The sequence below is a fragment of the Anopheles arabiensis genome, chromosome 2 (genome assembly GCF_016920715.1).
Source record: "Anopheles arabiensis isolate DONGOLA chromosome 2, AaraD3, whole genome shotgun sequence".
NCBI lineage: Eukaryota > Metazoa > Arthropoda > Insecta > Diptera > Culicidae > Anopheles > Anopheles arabiensis.
Genome location: NC_053517.1, coordinates 54,648,126 through 54,665,411, shown reverse-complemented (window position 1 = coordinate 54,665,411; position 17,286 = coordinate 54,648,126). Strand labels below are relative to the sequence as shown.

The 17,286-nt window shown below is 39.1% G+C and overlaps 1 protein-coding gene across 1 annotated transcript; it reads left to right on the top strand.

Moving 5' to 3' along the window:
• Nucleotides 1-13,365: 13,365 nt before the first annotated feature.
• LOC120908485 (early growth response protein 3) lies at nucleotides 13,366-14,348 on the top strand. Its single transcript, XM_040319487.1, has 2 exons — nucleotides 13,366-13,975; nucleotides 14,070-14,348. Exons 1-2 carry the CDS (start codon nucleotides 13,366-13,368, stop codon nucleotides 14,345-14,347), a joined length of 888 nt encoding a protein of 295 aa, XP_040175421.1. The 3' UTR covers nucleotide 14,348.
• The last annotated feature ends 2,938 nt before the right edge of the window (nucleotides 14,349-17,286 follow it).

Below are 17,286 nucleotides of genomic sequence, written 5' to 3'. Positions count from 1 at the left end.
CAGTTGTAAGTACCTGTTGCAACGTTTAAACGAAGTATCCTGCGGGGCGGCTAACCAACTTAAAACAAACTTTTCCCACACCTTCGGGTGGAGTAGAGCTATAATGTACAGATTGTTGATTTCCTTCATAATGCTTCAAAGTGGATAAAAGCCTTTCAAGGTCAGCCAACATAACGCAGCATAAGAAATCAGTTCCCATCCTTGTGCAATTATTGAAATTGTTTACGAACCGCAAATGCCACCGCCCATCGTGCAAATTGATTTCCTTGTTGCGGAAGTCCATTTGTTTCGGCTCTCCGTAGGACTGTTAACCAGAAATGGTCAAGGAATGCAGCCGCTGCACCATATGCTTACGTCACTGACTAGGAAACCCACAATTTGTCCCAGAAGGGGTGGGGGGGGTCGGTGGTGCTGTGGGAAGGGTGTGAGAAATAAGCTGAGAAAAGGGCAACAATACCTCCCGTTCATACACCGAGTGTTTGTATGAATGGATGGAAATTATGTCTACAAATTACCGTTTGCGTCTGACAATTTCTTGACCGGAAGTGAGCATCACATACGCAAAGCTATCACAACATACACACATAAGTTTGGTTCGTTCACACTGCGACCCACATAATAATGTAGCAATTCTTCAAGGGAGAGCTTCTAATGAAAGGAAATCACAGCAGGACCGAAGCAGCAGGGTCGCCACAGGAGTTAAACGCCGAACGGTTTTTGCGGTACAGAGCGGTGGTAGCACCACGGCCACAGTACGCCACCCGTTGGTGAGAGAGTTGGTGATTTTGATTGCAAATGTTGTTGCCTACACGGGTTGCTGAATGCGGCGAGTCTCTCATACATTATTCACCACAAAACGGATGTGCTGCTACACATCCATCGAGCCATTAAGTAATGGTGGTCTGAAGATGGATGTTAAACGTATTGTGGTTTAATAATAGTTGGATTCGATCAGTCATTAGAAGAGTTTATGTAATGGAATGTTTAGGAAATTATCTCTCACCGTTGGCAAATTTGGAGTTGTACACTAATTTTGGACAGCAATAAGCATGTAGATACCATATACCCCTATGAATGATGTGGCCCCTACCGAGCACGGAGGCCCTCGATGAGACTGCTGTACATATTGCTGTATGTGCATGACTTATCATTCACGGGACCCCAAAATTGACGGGGCCCCGGTGCCGCTCACCCCGGTTACCGTTGAATTCGCCACTGGTCGTCTGAATGGAGGTGTTCCAGTCCCTTTTAGATTCCCATCCGGACTGTCCGATAGACTATGTACATCCAAATAGGCCAAAATAATGGCATAGTTTGCTACTCCGAAGAGTAAAAAGTTTTTTTGCAATACTTATTTTTAGTCACAGGTTTATCTAAATTATATCGTCCTTATATGGTCTTCTTGAATACACAATAAAATAATTATCCTTAACTCATACCAAGGTGTCGTGTTTCATCAAGATTTTTTTTTATTTAGCATTGTAGAGATCGACATTAACGATGATGGACAAATGGGAGATGATCGATCCTTGCAATCGCCAAACATGACACGATTACAAATGTGAGTTTACAGCACGCGTGCGACTGCGTGGACTACTTCACTTGGTATCATTTTAAACCGCAGCGATATGATGGGTTTATACATATCCGATGATTGATCGGTTTTCCATAATTGAAAAAAGGAAAGAGTTGAAGGGGGATTACCAATAATGGTCCTGCTTGAATAACATAAATAAACCTCGCGGTTTAATTTACAGAATTATCGTAGATGGTGATTAAACGTGACCGAGCCATAGTGGCCATCGATCATCCTCAATAATAATTTTTATTGTAGTTTGCTAAATGGTTCGAAAGAGGTGACGACTTCAAGGAGGATAGATGATGAAGCAGTGTAGAGCAGCTGGATTGTCACTGGATCTTTCATAAAGGTATCTAAAATACTCCGGGACCCAATAGAATGGATTCAATAGTAGAGTTGCAGAGGGCGGTGTCTATTGAGATCCTTCCGGCCCACTTTTGTATTTACGCGTTTGTTCAACACACTTGAATCCACTGTTCTGGATTGAAGATCGTTCGTCGTATGGCTTTTGCAACAGAATTGGGAAAATTTGTGAAGAGATAACAGTAGCTATGACAATTCAATTTCAACACTTTCAGGCTACATAAAGACACACACACACACACACACACAATTCGGCGGTTCACGTATGTCCCTTTTACCTTTGATAAGCCGGTTTTGCTGGGAGGAGTACCTTTCTGCGCCTATATTTCGCTCACATTTTGTGTGACTTTCGACCGACAGTCTTATTGAATTGTTCTCAACTTCTGTTGTTGTGGTACCGCTTTGTGCCACTGCTATTTGCCGCCCTTCGCCCTTTTTTCGGCAAAGCTGTCATCATCACTGGAGCTGAACAGAAGCGCTTCAAAAACTAGATCGTTTTGCAAACCCAACATTACACTTTTCGGTGCATTTGGCCGGTCTGTCGGCAGCTTTCGTTTGTTGTACTGCAGTTTTCGTCACACACACACACACACACACACACACACACACACACACACGATACAAAAGATCGTTTCCCAAAAGGCAACGTCATTATGGGGTGTAGGGAAAACTGGGTTTCGACAAAGAAACACACAAACCAGCCCATTGGAACCGCCTTTTTGGCAGACGGCACGGCCCGTGAGCACTGGTTTCGGGTTGACTTTGCTGAAGTGTTGTTTATGGGCAACATCTTCATAACTTTTCCGGTATGGTCATGAGCCCAGCGAACGGTTCTAGCGTTGTTCAGGTTGAGGGTGTTACCTTTTGTGCTGGGAGCTGTTTGTTTGCTGCATGCCGATTAGCCGTAGATGACAAGCATTGCCTGCCGCTGGACGTGCGTCTTTGATGTGGTTCACCGTTGACATGGTACTTAAAGTCATGCTGGGCAATTTTATTTTTTTGGAACGAATATACCGAGAAATCATTGCAATTTATTTTATTGTATTAGAAATGGGAAACGAGTCGATCAGATGAATGTTTTACAGACGCATAAAACAAATGATTTCATAGATAAAACGCAGATATCAGATCCAATTTAAAATCCCATAGAGTTGCTCAATAAATTGCAGATACACTCAACGTTTTCGAAATCATTTGCCAATATATTTTGCAGTTTTTAGGCCAGACTTAAAAATTTGATGACATTCGTTATATTATTTTTCTGCACATCAATTTGGGTCTGTAAAGCGGATGATTATCATAAATCGTCAGTAAAAATTTTGGTCAAATTGTTATAAAACACCAAAATTCTAAGCCAAACAATGTATGGTTTGATCTGTGATTAAACTGGGCAAAACTACCACCTTAGAGGTCATAATTTAGTGTTCTTAGCCATAGGATCTTGTGTTCTGTACCCAAGCCGTGCGCTCAGAGCATATTTTGATTTGTGAAACAAACAAACAAAATTCGATTTGCGAAATTTGTTTGATTGCGAAACATCAGCTTATAGACAAGATGTGCATTGGAAAAAATCATCAAAATATGGTATAAACTCTTGCTTAAAAGCTTATTTTTAATGAAAAATTAATGATGAAACATATTAATTTTTACAGACAGCACAAGTTATCTTAATATGAAAATTCCATACATCACCATCAATTTAGTAAGATTTCTCAACTTAATTAGATTTTGATGGTTTTAGACCAGCGGTCAGCATTTTTTTTTGGTTTTAGGCAATATTTAAGGACTGAACTAGAGCCGTGGATGCAGATATTGGCGATATTGTGGTTTATCTGTAGGGGAAGTCGGGGTTGGTTCGACACTGCGGGTAAGTTCGACACCTTGCCGTTTTTGTATTTATAGAACTTTTGAAGACAAAAACTTATACATATTATTTATGTCAACTGTTTCGAATATTTGAGTCACATTTACCTGATCAGAATCCTGTCAATTGTCAAAAAACAACAAAATAAACACATGGTGGTTCTGATTGGCAGCCGATGTAAGTTTTTACTTCTGGGACTTAAGGAATTGTGACTTTATTTCAACACAATTATAGTTTCCGTGTTAATAGTATTGTTTTATAAATACTATTAATTAGTTCTGTATCACAGGGCGTAATTTTTATATTAAACTATATAATATAAAATGTCACTAAAACTTGTGCGGCCAATGGGGGTAAATTCGACACCCCACTTGGTAGTAGTGTAATGCTTATTTGTAGCATGTTAACTTTTTTTATATCGTAATTTGAAAGTGCCTCTATTTTATACAGATGTCCCTTAACGATGTACGACAAACGTACTAATCAAGCTGAACAAACACGCAATTAAAAATACCGTAGAAGCTTTAAAATTCAAGATGTCAACAAACCTAGGAAGTTATAATTATGGAATTTAGCTATTATTCTCTCACAGAACGTTTGCCAAACTCGGACTCAAAACATGTACTTTGTATATGGTTTAGGCTTATGAAAATTAATATTGTTATGGCTTTGACCGTATTTTAGACTGACTTTAGGCCGGGTAGGCTTAACTGAAGAAAAAAATAGTCGCTGGTTTGGAATCACATTGACCGATGTTCGCCTTTTGGCTTTCGAGTTGGCAGAGAAAAATAAAATTTAACACTTTTCGACTTTATAAAAAAAGAAAAAGATTACTGGAAGATGGCTGCCAGGTTAATTTTTAAAGGAATCTTAACCAATCATTCCGTAAACCAGATGCTATTGCCGCAGCTTCTACTATATGGAGTCTGGTCCGATGCTATTTGTAATGAAATTTTTGTTCTTGCTTGTATCTTCATTTTTTCGTATATTTCAATACTGTTTTGTGTTAATTTTTCATAAAATTGGTACGAAATACTTTATTGAACTTCAATGAAAACTACAGGCCATCAGAGTTTGTTATTTTAAAAGCTAAAACCAATGTGTCGAAATCACCCCCAAGGTGTCGATTTTACCCCATCATGGTGTCGAACTTACCCGCACTGCAGTCGTGACGCAACAAAAACACACTTTTTTTATTTTTATCAAAATGTTATCAAAATCAATCCAGGAACCGTAGTTTCTCGTAAGATGGTACATAATACACCAAAAAAGTTTTTCCGATGTCTACTAGTAAGTTTACATTGGCAAAAGTATTGCAATCAGAGGAAAACCTTAAGGTGTCGAAACTACCCCCCAGTTCCCCTACTTATATCATCCAAAATCATGAAAATTAGTAATTCCTAAAAGTAAAAACTAAATTTAAAGATTATCACTTAAAGACCAGTAACAGAGCGCGCAAACGTGTGACCAGTAAAAACGACAAAGTAAGAGTTAAAACGCATGCCGCAAAAAGAATATTAGGGATATTCTGAGGATGGTACAAATAAGTTAATGGCTGAAAAATAATCGACATAAACGAACATTTAGTAACTATCAACGAATGCTTTACGAACTAGTCATGTCACGTCAAGGAATTCCTTATGATTCCTGATTCCTTATGAAAACAACTCTTTGACAATCTTTGTGCTCGTAAATAAAGCAATAAGATTTTTTTGCATACTCGTTTTTGTTTTCAAATACTCAGCTCATTGTCATGCAGAAATAATGTGTTAGTGTTACATACTGGAAAAAATGTAACTTGAGTTCGACCATATTGATTAGTCCGTCCGTCCAGCCATATTATGATAATCAAAGCTAGAGTTTGACGGTATGAAATGTCATAGTAAAAGATGTTCAGTAAATTTTATAAGAAAAGGTGGTATGGCATTGGAAACATAAACCCGGCCCGTAAAAGGATTTGCTGAATTTTAAAGATACCGAAATAACCGAAACATTCACGGCTGCACCTTAAAGCAGTGGTTGAAACTTCACACAATTCCATGCCATTTTCTCTTTGCACTACTTGTGTAAATCCTTTTTATTTAAAGAAAATTCATTTACTGGGAATGCTTTTCGTTACCATCTCCAGTGTACAGCCCCCATCCTGGTGACTCTCATTGGCCAGCGAACATTACAAGGATTCCAGCGAAAAATATCGCCGATTTCGTTACCACTTCCAGTTGTAGACTCTCGTATTTGTAGACGAAAAGGTAAACGGCAGGATTTATTTCAAATGCCAGACTGTCTGACGCTGCCGCTTTCGTTTCGCACATATTGCGTTGTCTCTTCCTTACTGCGTTTGGTTAGTTTTTATCTTCCCTGCCCCAACCACCTTCACCCAAGACAATGATCGACCGAAAGCATAATCGACGCGTCCTTTTCAGCTTGAACCCATCTATTTTACTTGCTGTCCATTTGCCGTCTCTCGTCTCCGTCCTACATCAAACGAGATTGTCCTGAGACACAATGGGTCCTTGGCAGTCTCTCGTCCTTGCGCACGCAGCGGTCCTTACGATCATCGAAAACCGCATCGTGAATGCAACAGGCCGACGGCAAATTGATCAGTCCGTTTTGGGTTGGTGTTTCTTTTTCTTTACATTTATTATCCTTAAACGATGCCCAGAGGAGCAGTGCGGTAACACTTACGCGAACGGTCGGACCAGGCAGGGAAAAGCGACATCATTTCCACCGCGTTCCACCGGTGCTACCCACAATGAGGCTGCGGTGTTGAAGTGGTTCGCACCTTTCAGTTTCATATCGGTGCCGGGGTTTTTCAGAGCAAAGGTTTGTTGAGTTGTTCGTCTCGCTTGGACACATATTACAACGATTGTTTTCCAACTGGCCATAGCATACCCTCCCCATGAGTGCGGTGCGCCATCCTTCATAGCGAAGGAATTGAGTTGTGCCCGCCATTCGCCACGGATTATCTACGGTTGGTTCGTGAGGGAGTCAAAATCCGTAGCTAATGCAGCGTAGCGGCAAAGGTGAGTTAATTAACATGACATTGCCACCCGATAATCCTCCTAACTTCTGTGATCCTTTTTCTTCTGTTGGCTTTACAGTTTCTCTCATCTTTTGCCGGTATCGGGGGAAAATAAGGCGGTTTAAAATGGCCCTTCAGAGCAGTGGACATTCATTCATCCCATTGATCCGGCACTGAAAGAGGAATCACAAAAAAAAATCAACTCCTAATCCGTGCCTCAGGGCAGGGGATTGGACGAACCAGCAATGCAGGAGGAATGTTACGGAAAGTGCATCGATTTGGGGAATTTCAACGTCAAAACCATTTCACACCTTTTCAGTGGCTGTCTCACTCTTGATGGCGAATGAAATGATCCGGAATAGGATTAACCATTTTGGCAAACCAAACAAAAATCTTAATCCCTTCGTCGATCTACCTACCGTCGGGGGAAAAATTGTTGCTTGTGCAAAACTGATCGAAACTTTGCACGTTGGCTGCCACGCATTCAAAAGTTTCATTTTTGGTTACGGTTCAATGGGAATGGTTGTGAAAGGAGTTATGCTAATATTTGTTTCAATTTGTCCCTTACTCGTGCCATGCTTGGTTTCGGATGAAGTAAGAAATTCAATCGGTACCCATGCTAGAAGCCACAAAGCACATGGCGATGAGATCAATTAACATGTCACACAGGAGTTGATTTGGGACGAAATTCATTCATTGTTCGGTGCAAAATAATGTATGAAGTAAATGCGTCGCATGGTGTAGAGCAGGAGTCTCCAAACGACGGTCCTTGAGAGCCTATATTGCGACTCGCGATGATTTTGCAAAGAATAAAAAAATCTATTATTTTAATAATTTACATTTAAAAACATCATTTTTATTTTCAAAGACAGAAAATAATAAAAAACTGTAGAAATTCGATACATCAACACACTATTTTCTTATCAAAACAAGATTTAAACGTTCTCATTAGCTAAAGGTGGTGTCAAAATGAGCCCCAACAAGATTATTGGGAATAAGAATAAGAGAAATAAGAAAATGATTGCAGAGTTTAATGTTACTTATTTTTCGTGTATGATTAAATTCTTGATTTTTAGATTTATGCTTCAAACCAAAAATAATGTCCACTGTTTGTATAATATGTGATCTAAATTAAATAACCAACAATTGAGATCAACGTGTTTGTGTTTCAACCCAGGAATTATTATCTATATTTATTTATCAATTATTTTTGGATTTTGTGGATCTTTTTCATCTTATATGAAACTGTTAGGTGTGATATTGTCTACAGGTTTTAATGAATGTCAGTATGATATTTTCATCTACACTCGACTTGGATATTCGGCGTTTTGCGTTCGACCGCTACTTGCGTTTCAACAGCGTCCAATCGAATCTGATTTCTGAACATTGAAGATATCTCAGATCTAGGATAACATAAAAAATAAAAGGATAGATTGGATCCACGAATATTTTTTATTCTAAGTAATTGTTTTGGGAACATGTGATCGTTGTATACATAACATTTTGCAGGGTAAAAAAACAACTATAAAAAATTTGGTTGTAAAATAGTGATAAACACACAACAATTCAACAAATTTTAACAGAATCAATATCCAGGTAAATGATGATGATGATGACCCCTACAAAGAATTGAAATGTTCGAGGTATCTTGCAATAATTTGATAAACCTACAAATATTCAAACGAGTAGATGTTTGAGACCAGAACAAAGCATAAAGGTATGACGAGTTTTTAACCCGATCAACACCAATCTACCAAGTTCCGAACCCGGAGTCTACTGTACGCTCGCGTGTCTCAATTCAATGTAGTATCATTCTATTTATTAATTTTATTCTTTTCAAGAAATTTATCATAATTACTAATGTACTTAAATAATTTTAAAACTTTGGTGAGTTTAGAATAAAAATTAGTTTTTAAAATATTCACGTCATTTTAAAGTACAAAAGACAAAAATGGAAAAAATATCATCATCACCTAGAGTTTACAATTGACAATACATTTAAACTATATTAGTTCTAACAAAATCAGAGCACAATTTTCTGAACTCAGATAACGAACCAGCATTGACAATTTCCTGTGACATTCTATTGTAAAACTGGATACTTCTGTGAAACAAAGAATTTCTGGCTCCTGCAGTCATATAGTTTGACACTCTTGGAGCATTAGCTCTCCGTGTAGGGTAATTGTGAATGTCTACTCCTCTCACGACTCTTTGCGTAAGATATAAAGGTAGACGTCTTTTTATTAGATTATCAATAAATATCATTGTCTGATACGTCACTCTCTGTTTTATGGACATCCATTGTACGACCATTCGCATTGCGACAGAAGAGGTATAACGCCCACAATCAAGGATAGCCCGCATTGCCTTATTCTGCACCGTTTGAAGTCGCGTAAACTGTGTTTCAGTCGTCAGAAACAAAATCGAAGCACAAAAATCTAGGTGAGGTCCAATAAGTGATACGTACAATTGTATCTTACCGCAACGGTTTACATTCTTTCTCAGTTTGCAAATAACTCCAACCTTTTTGGCCACTTTCTTTATAACGTTGACAATATGGTCCGTAAATCTTAGTTTATCGTCAACCATCACTCCTAAATATTTTATACTAGATACAATTTCTACAGATACATTATTTATTACCAGTTGAGTGGGTAGACTATATAGTCTTCTAAACACAACCAAGACTTTAGTTTTTTCAGGATTCAATTTGAGTTTTTTTTATATTTCAGACACCCATCCAGTAAGTCCAGTTCCTGATTAAACTTCCTAACAATATCACAATGATCACTACCACTAATGAAGATGATGGTGTCATCCGCAAATAAATTGATGTCACAATGCTGTACAACCCTTTTCATATCGTCTTGAAGATAACTCTCGAACCATCGGAATTCGTTGCCTTTAATGCGAAAACTTATCAACACTTTCAATAACAGTGGCCTCGAAATTGTTTCAAAGGCCCTTTTAAGATCAAGGAATACAGTAATTGTAGTATTTTTAACGTCAAAAGCTTCCTTCCATTTTGTCAGCACTAGGTTAAGAGCTGATTCGCAAAAATAGCCAACCCTATAACCCGACTGTTCAGGTATTGATAAATGATTGCTGTTTATATATTCTACTAATTGTTCTTTAACAACTGTCTCTAATACTTTTTCAAAAACATTTAGTTTGTTTATATGCCTGAATTCATTTGCAAGAATAGTTCTCGATACTTTTTGTATAGTTACAACACGAGACTCTTACAAAGAGGTTGGAAATACTCCTCTCGTGATATTTTGAATTATTTAGACTTAGATTTATGGATGGACATTGGTAAAGGTAGGAGATGGATCTAAAATTAAATATATTATCCGTTTCTCGAAGACTGGCGTAAGCTTCATTTGTTTGACCAATGCTATAATGAATGTCCAATACACTCTGGACAAATAATTTACTAAAAGTTTCGGCAATTTTCTCTGAGTCATAAATCGTCGATCCATTGAATATTATACAAGGACTATTAATAATTCTTCTTGGATTCAGTAAAGATTTTAGGATTTTCCAAAGTTCCTTGCTATTTCCTTACTAACTAGAATCTACTTCCATAAGCTAATGTTAAACTAAGGTCTACACTATCTGCCCAGTCGCTCCTACCGGTGGTGGTAGTTATACAATTAGCTGTTTTTTTGGTTACATACAGTGAAACGCTGCAAAAGACACCCGGCGATCAGAAGAGTGCCCGCCACGTTGTTTCTTTTGTTAAAATGTCGAAGAATTACCGATTTAAGAAAAAAAAAAAAGATTAATCCGCAGCAGTTATACGTTTCTATGGCAGCGATACCAATAGTTACCGGCAGCGACAGCCACACAGCTACCGCAGCCGCAGGCAGACGCGGCTACCCACAAGAATAAAAGAACGCTTCATCTTCCAACTGCGGTTGGACCGTTCAGCAAGCCCAATAAGTTGCGCGCCCGTTGACAACGCGTGACACATTATTTATAACGTTTTTTGGGAGGTTCATTTTAGGCACCTTTCCATCGCCTTCCTTGTGCTGTCGCTTTTCAATTGTTAGCGATCCTCGCGCGCGCGATAAACGAAAGGTGAGAAAAAGCAACATACGCCTTGACTCGTGCTCTCGTTTGAACGTATATTAAGAAAAGGTGTTGATGGCGGAAGGTTTGACTGGCTGCGTATATGGTTGGAAAACTACACTTCAAACGATTTACGATACAAATAGGAGTCTGGACGGGTTTGAGGGTGGTAGCGTCATAAAATAATTTCTTCTACCATGAACCAATATGAAGTGAACATTTTCGATTTGTGGTTGTGAATGTATAGTAAGAAAAATATTGAACATCAATAAGATTTTTGTTGATTTATATTTATTTATTATTTTATTTTATTTAAAACCTCGTACTAAAACACATTTTACGGCGTTCCCGTGGTATAGTCGTCAACTCGAACGACTCAATAACATGCCCGTCATGGGTTCAAGCCTAGAATGGACCGTCTCCCCGTAGCAAGGATTGATTATCCGGCTGTGTGGTATTGAATTAAGTCTCGAAAGCCTGTATAGGCCGGTATGTCCGCGTAGGACGTTACGCCAAATAGAAGACTAAAACACAAGATAACACTGTGTAAAAAGCTATCTTTCAAAAGTTTATTACTAATAAAAAAAGTAAAATAGTACATAACCTTTATAATCATCCTAATTTTACTGCCTAAAATACACAGCAATTTTAGTTGATTATAGTTACCATAAAATAAACTAAGTAGTGAACTAAGCAATGCAGCAACATACAACTTGGTAACATTCAAATGCTTAGGAAACAATACTACAATACAATAACAATACAATACATGCAAGATCATAAATAGCATTTTTGCGTCAACCCAGCAAATTGCTTCGGTTTTTTTTGCGATAGCGAAGCTTGTAAATACCTTATTTTAACATAATGTTACTCCATTCTATTCTTACCTTTTCTCCTATGCTATCGATCATTCGATTTTCATTATCCTCAAGTGCCGGCTTCCATGCACACAATGTCCACGTGAACAATAAAACGATCAAGTTTTACGCAGAATTCCGTCCATCTTGTTCGGACTAACAGTTGATCAGAATCATCCCCTTTTCAGCTAGGGTTTGTCAAAAAATGGGACATTTCCACTCCTGCACACGTTCGCGGCTACAATTGGGGTGTTGCATTTTTTTACGGTCAGTGGTTGAATGTGATCCTTTTCACGTTTTTTTTTTTTTTGGGTGCTGCATTGTTACATAAAATATTGAACAAAGGCATCTTTTGCCTATTCGTAAAAGAAGGTGCAATAAAAACCACTAATAAATTTCGAATAAGATTCGTACTCGTGCACTCAAATGATCGTGCGTTATTGCGAATGGGGAAAAAGGCAGATGACACAGTAGGAACGAGCAAAAAAAAAAGGCTCTCCAGCTATTTCCACGAGTAAAGACAACTAGCAAAGAAAACCTTCTTCAATCCGTCACAATTAGCGCAAACTGCCAGTGTGGCTGTCACTTTGAAGATGTTGCGGTGGAAATAGCGTAACCTTTCGCAAAGCCGTTTTTGACAGCTAGAAGGTTGATCGATCATCCATTTTTGAAGAAAACTTGTACTACATTAGGGAGCGTAGCATTATGTCTTTTGGCAATGTGGTGTGGACCGTAGCTCTACATTCTAAGTTGTAGTTCTAGTCCCTGCTCAATCCCCTTGAAGTAATGCATTACGCCTTTTGGCTAAGGCGTAGAGCGAGAGAACGCTGAATGGAATATAGAATGTATGTATGCGATTTGCTAAAATATGAGCATTTAATCTTCTTCGCCACCGACATTTAATTGATTCATATTCAGCAATGGCAGAAAACTGTAATCTGGTGTAGCTCTTGAGATTGCAGTGGCTGCATCCAGGACACGCTTTGCAAATTCCGTGCAAGTAAGGGGCGGAAAAGGATAGCAGTATTTGGAAATAGCAACAGGGGAAAGATCGAAATAGAACCGTTTCCGAACAACACAAAAACTGGGCGGAGGGTATGAAACTATGACGCGTTGAAATATGTGGTGGCCCTTTTAGGGTTTGTCTCTGGGTGCTAGAAAACGAAAAGGCCTCTTTACGCACCCCTCTGTTTGGGCCAGAAGGCATCCTGAAGCACCTAGGTCCTTTGCTACACTCGATGCCCTCGTCCATCGATTCAGTGCAGACAGTCTGTCTGTTGGTTTTGTAATATTTATGCGTGTGTGTGTGTGTTTTTTTCCTATGCTGGAATACCAAACGAAAGTGAAGGAAGGGAAACCCCTCGGTTTAAGTGAATCTTTGTCCGAAAAGGGACATCGATCCCTTCTTCAAGTACAATCGGTCCTTCTCGCTCGAATCCTCGCGCTAGGATTTTGGGAACGCATTTTCGTTTAAATTTGTCAGTTCCCCCGCTTGCTCATCTCATTTTGGTGCCGGCTTGCCAAGTGTAAACATCTCGTGTAGCTCGTGCGCTAGAGTATTTGTAGACCGTATTCGCTGGATCGAAGTATCGCAAAAGTGAACAACATGTCGGCCAAAGCACTAACGCCACCTCAGACGTACTCACGGCTGTTCCGTCCATGGGACGGTAAGGAGGCAAAGTTGGAAGTGCCTTCGGGAACGCGCAGCGAGCCAAGCCCAAGCCGTGTTAGTGATGAAGAGTCGGACTGTTACAGTGACAGTGAAAGTGAACAGACGATTAAATCGGAACCAATGGACTACAATCACAGTCCCGTGAAATTAAGTGCTAATCTCGGAACAAAAGTTGCAATCCCGTCGGATCCCTCCATGATGCATTATCCTTCAGCGGATGTGGCCGCGTACTACCACTACTGTTATCAGCAGCAGCAGCTCCAGCTTGCCGAACATCCACTCCCGACGCAAATACACGCGGAGGCACCGCGAGTTTCGGGGCCAATGGGAGCTTTTGGAGCCGCCGGTTTACCGCCAATGATCGATCCACTCGGATTTACGTACGACCAAATGGAGCAAGAGTATATGCGTGTTCTGAGTGAGGACGCTAAGGCAAAACTGCTGGCCAGTCGCAAACAGCGGCCAAAGAAGTTTAAGTGTCCGCACTGTGATGTAGCATTTTCCAACAATGGCCAGCTCAAGGGACATATTCGAATTCATACTGGTAGGTATTTTGTACAAAGTGCACAATTTTCAAAGCCTCATTGGTTTCCTACATTCAAACTAACATCTTCATTACGTTACTTTACCTCTACAAGGAGAGCGACCGTTCAAGTGTGATGAGCCCAGTTGCAGTAAAACTTTCACCCGGAATGAGGAGCTAACGCGCCATAAACGTATTCATACCGGTATCCGACCCTACGGATGTCAGACATGTGGGAAAAAGTTTGGCCGCCGGGATCATCTGAAGAAGCATAGTAAAACTCACTTGCCTCAGGAACGGTACACGTACGGGCTAATGCCTGCGTCGGCTGCCGCGGCCGCTGCTGCGGCTATGCTAATGCCAATGTACGCGACACATGTCTTTGGGTACTAGAGATTGTTCTCTACACACACCACTGCCATTTTTAAATATAAAACCCAGTGATCGTGTTGATAGCATATACTATCGATCGTGATAAAGTCATTGCAACTGACGTTCGGAACTACTGTTTGGAAGCACTCGCTTATACTATAGTTTGAGAGTTTAAAAGGATTGCTAGTATTAAGCATGGACAAATATTTTCGGGGAGTATCATGGGAAAAGGTGTTCTAAAAGTGTTAAAGATTCTTAAGAATGTATAGTTATGCCAGAATAGTTATAAGGATATGAAGAATTATTTTAAAAAATACAAATATAAAACAAATAACACTGAAACAGTTTTGTTCTTTTTTTCAAACAGCATAGTCTGCGAAACATATATTCCAGTACTATACAACACAAATACAAATCCACAAATCACAATTATTCATACAACGATACAACGATTTGGATTTTTATTTTTCATAATTCTTTTTTATAGACTATTGAGAAAGTTCTTTTGAAAGAAAGTTTTAATCATCTTCTTGTTACAATTATAAGCTGACTTATTTACTTATTTTGACTTATTTATTTATTTGTTGACGACAGTTGTAGCCAAATGCTGTTAGATTCAACTCCCAAACCGCATTTTACCCACAGAATTTTCCAACCTGAATTTGTGGTTTACAGAAAAGCTCCGACCATTAAATGCGTTTTGAAAAGTTGGCATTGAAGTTGAAAGCATACTCATAGAATTTCAATTGTTTTAGGATAAATCTTTAAATTTATGAAACTTATATAGCCAGTCACGTAGTTTAGTCATTACACATCATCAGCATTACACATCACATCATAGTCCGCAATTTATAAATATAATTTTAATATCATTACAAAGAGTGTTGAATGCGATCGACATACGCTTTGTAATATCATTTGACAAGACACTCTCGTGTCGCAAAAAATACTAATCAACACATCAAAGAAAGAAGGCTGATAGCACCTCGTTCAGGAGTGTTGAACCCTCTGACTTGTAGGCCAACCAGTTCGGTTAAGGAGTTGGACACATTCGTTATTTTAATTTTGGACATCTTAGATCTAAACATTTATTTTCTAATAGAAGAGGGTCTTTATCGGGTATTTCTTTACGAACTAGCTCTTTACGAATGAACTTACCTTTTCCCGTTCGAACCTTGTTCTGATCGTTGCATTTGGAGATGGAATGAACCTATTGGCTTTGTTCCGAAACGCACGTTGATAGCGTGCCTGAATAACTAGAGTTCTTTAGCTGCAAGCATCAATGATTTATCGCAACAGGAGTTGTAGACTATATCTCCTTTTTTAACCATCGTCATTCTATGGGATCTTTAAATGACATCACAATCTACAGAAGTCAGATCTCATACCGAGTCATTGGTATTGGGTGCTGCACGAGAAGTTTAGTAGTGCCTTGAGTATTCTTTACGAGTAGATGGAGGTAGTATAGCGATAGGTGCATCTACGGAATTTATACTGCGTGTATTTCATTTAATTTCATTTATTAATTCAATATCCGCCATCAAGGCAAAATAAAGCAGACTTAAAACTAAATAAACCCTAACAAATAAACAAAATAATTCATGAAAAACTAAGCCTAACTAAACTAGTCTTGACCTAGCAAAAAAGTTAATGAAAAAAAAACATAGGTAGTGCGTAGAGACTATCATAAACTTAATGAAAACTTAGAAGAATAATTAAAGAGAATTAGAAGAAAAAATACGGTTACGGAAAGAGTTGAGAGAGGAGTCGAAATCAAAGAGATGGTAAAAGTGGTTAAACAACCTGAAACAGGATAGAATAGGATCATTCAAAGTATAAAGAGTATGATGTGTTTCAATTGACAGAAGATCACGAGGACGAAGGGAACGAGAGGGATCATACAACGAGATGGACGAGAGTAAATCAGGAGCATCAGTATCAGAAAGTAATAAGCCACCAATAAAACATGCCTGAGACACTTGGCGGCGGAAGCTTGAAGAGTGAATATTGAATAACTGCAATCGCGTTTCATAGGGAGGTAGTGAGCTTGTTAAGTAGTTTAGTATTCATGAAGAGATGTTTAGGATTAAAAGGCCACGAGGATCATTACGAAGAGTCGCCTTAGAAGAGAGTTTCATCGTTGTCCTAAACCGATACATAGGAAAATCCCTGTACTAGGTTAGTTTGATCGCGTAAATTACAACACGAGCCAAAGTACTTAGTAGTACAGTACAATCAGTACGTTGCATATATTATTTTAACTGTCTCCCAAATGAAACCTGAAATGAAACTTTGAGTCTCTCTATATCCAAATCCTAACAAAGTTCTTACGATTGCAAACCGCAACATGAAATAGGTATGTATGTTATGAACCTGAGCGTAAAATTAGCGCATCAAATGTTGATGACTTGTTTAAACTTCAAAACGGAAGCCTCAGTTCTCAGCAGGCTTTTGCATCCCACCAGGCTCTACGGGAGGGCACTGCGCAATTGGCAGTAATGCTCTATCACCGTAGTCAGGTATCTATTTCTCGCCAAATTTAAGAAAGTCGGAACACCACAAAAAGGTTACATTGTGCATAGACCATTCTTTGAAATTAATGTTTCTATTTTTGCGATTCCCATGGCAGAGTAATGCTGAGCAGCTCTGCACACCAGAATCTGCAGCTACCTGTATCGCCGTCGATGTCGTAAAATGATCATCACTTCACAATCGCTCCGTCGCTCCTACCATGAGACCTGTCGAGATGTGCTATTGTTTTCCTCGCTCAGAAAATGCTTCGAGTTCTTGTGAACTGCTGGGAGGAAACACCATAGTAGGCCAATCAATCGTAAGTCAGTGTCGAGTACAGCACCATACAGCCCACATAGCTGCGACGGTGATCGAGGAGGTCAGTATCGAGAACCGTAACCGAAAGCGACATAAAAGAAACGGATCTTGCACGCCTTTTTATTACCATT

Excerpts from the sequence above, each read along its gene's own strand:
- LOC120908485 (XM_040319487.1), top strand. The coding sequence starts at position 13,366 with ATGTCGGCCAAAGCACTAACGCCACCTCAGACGTACTCACGGCTGTTC. Across the intron at positions 13,976-14,069 it reads ACATATTCGAATTCATACTG|GAGAGCGACCGTTCAAGTGT; the intron begins GTAGGTATTTTG and ends TACCTCTACAAG.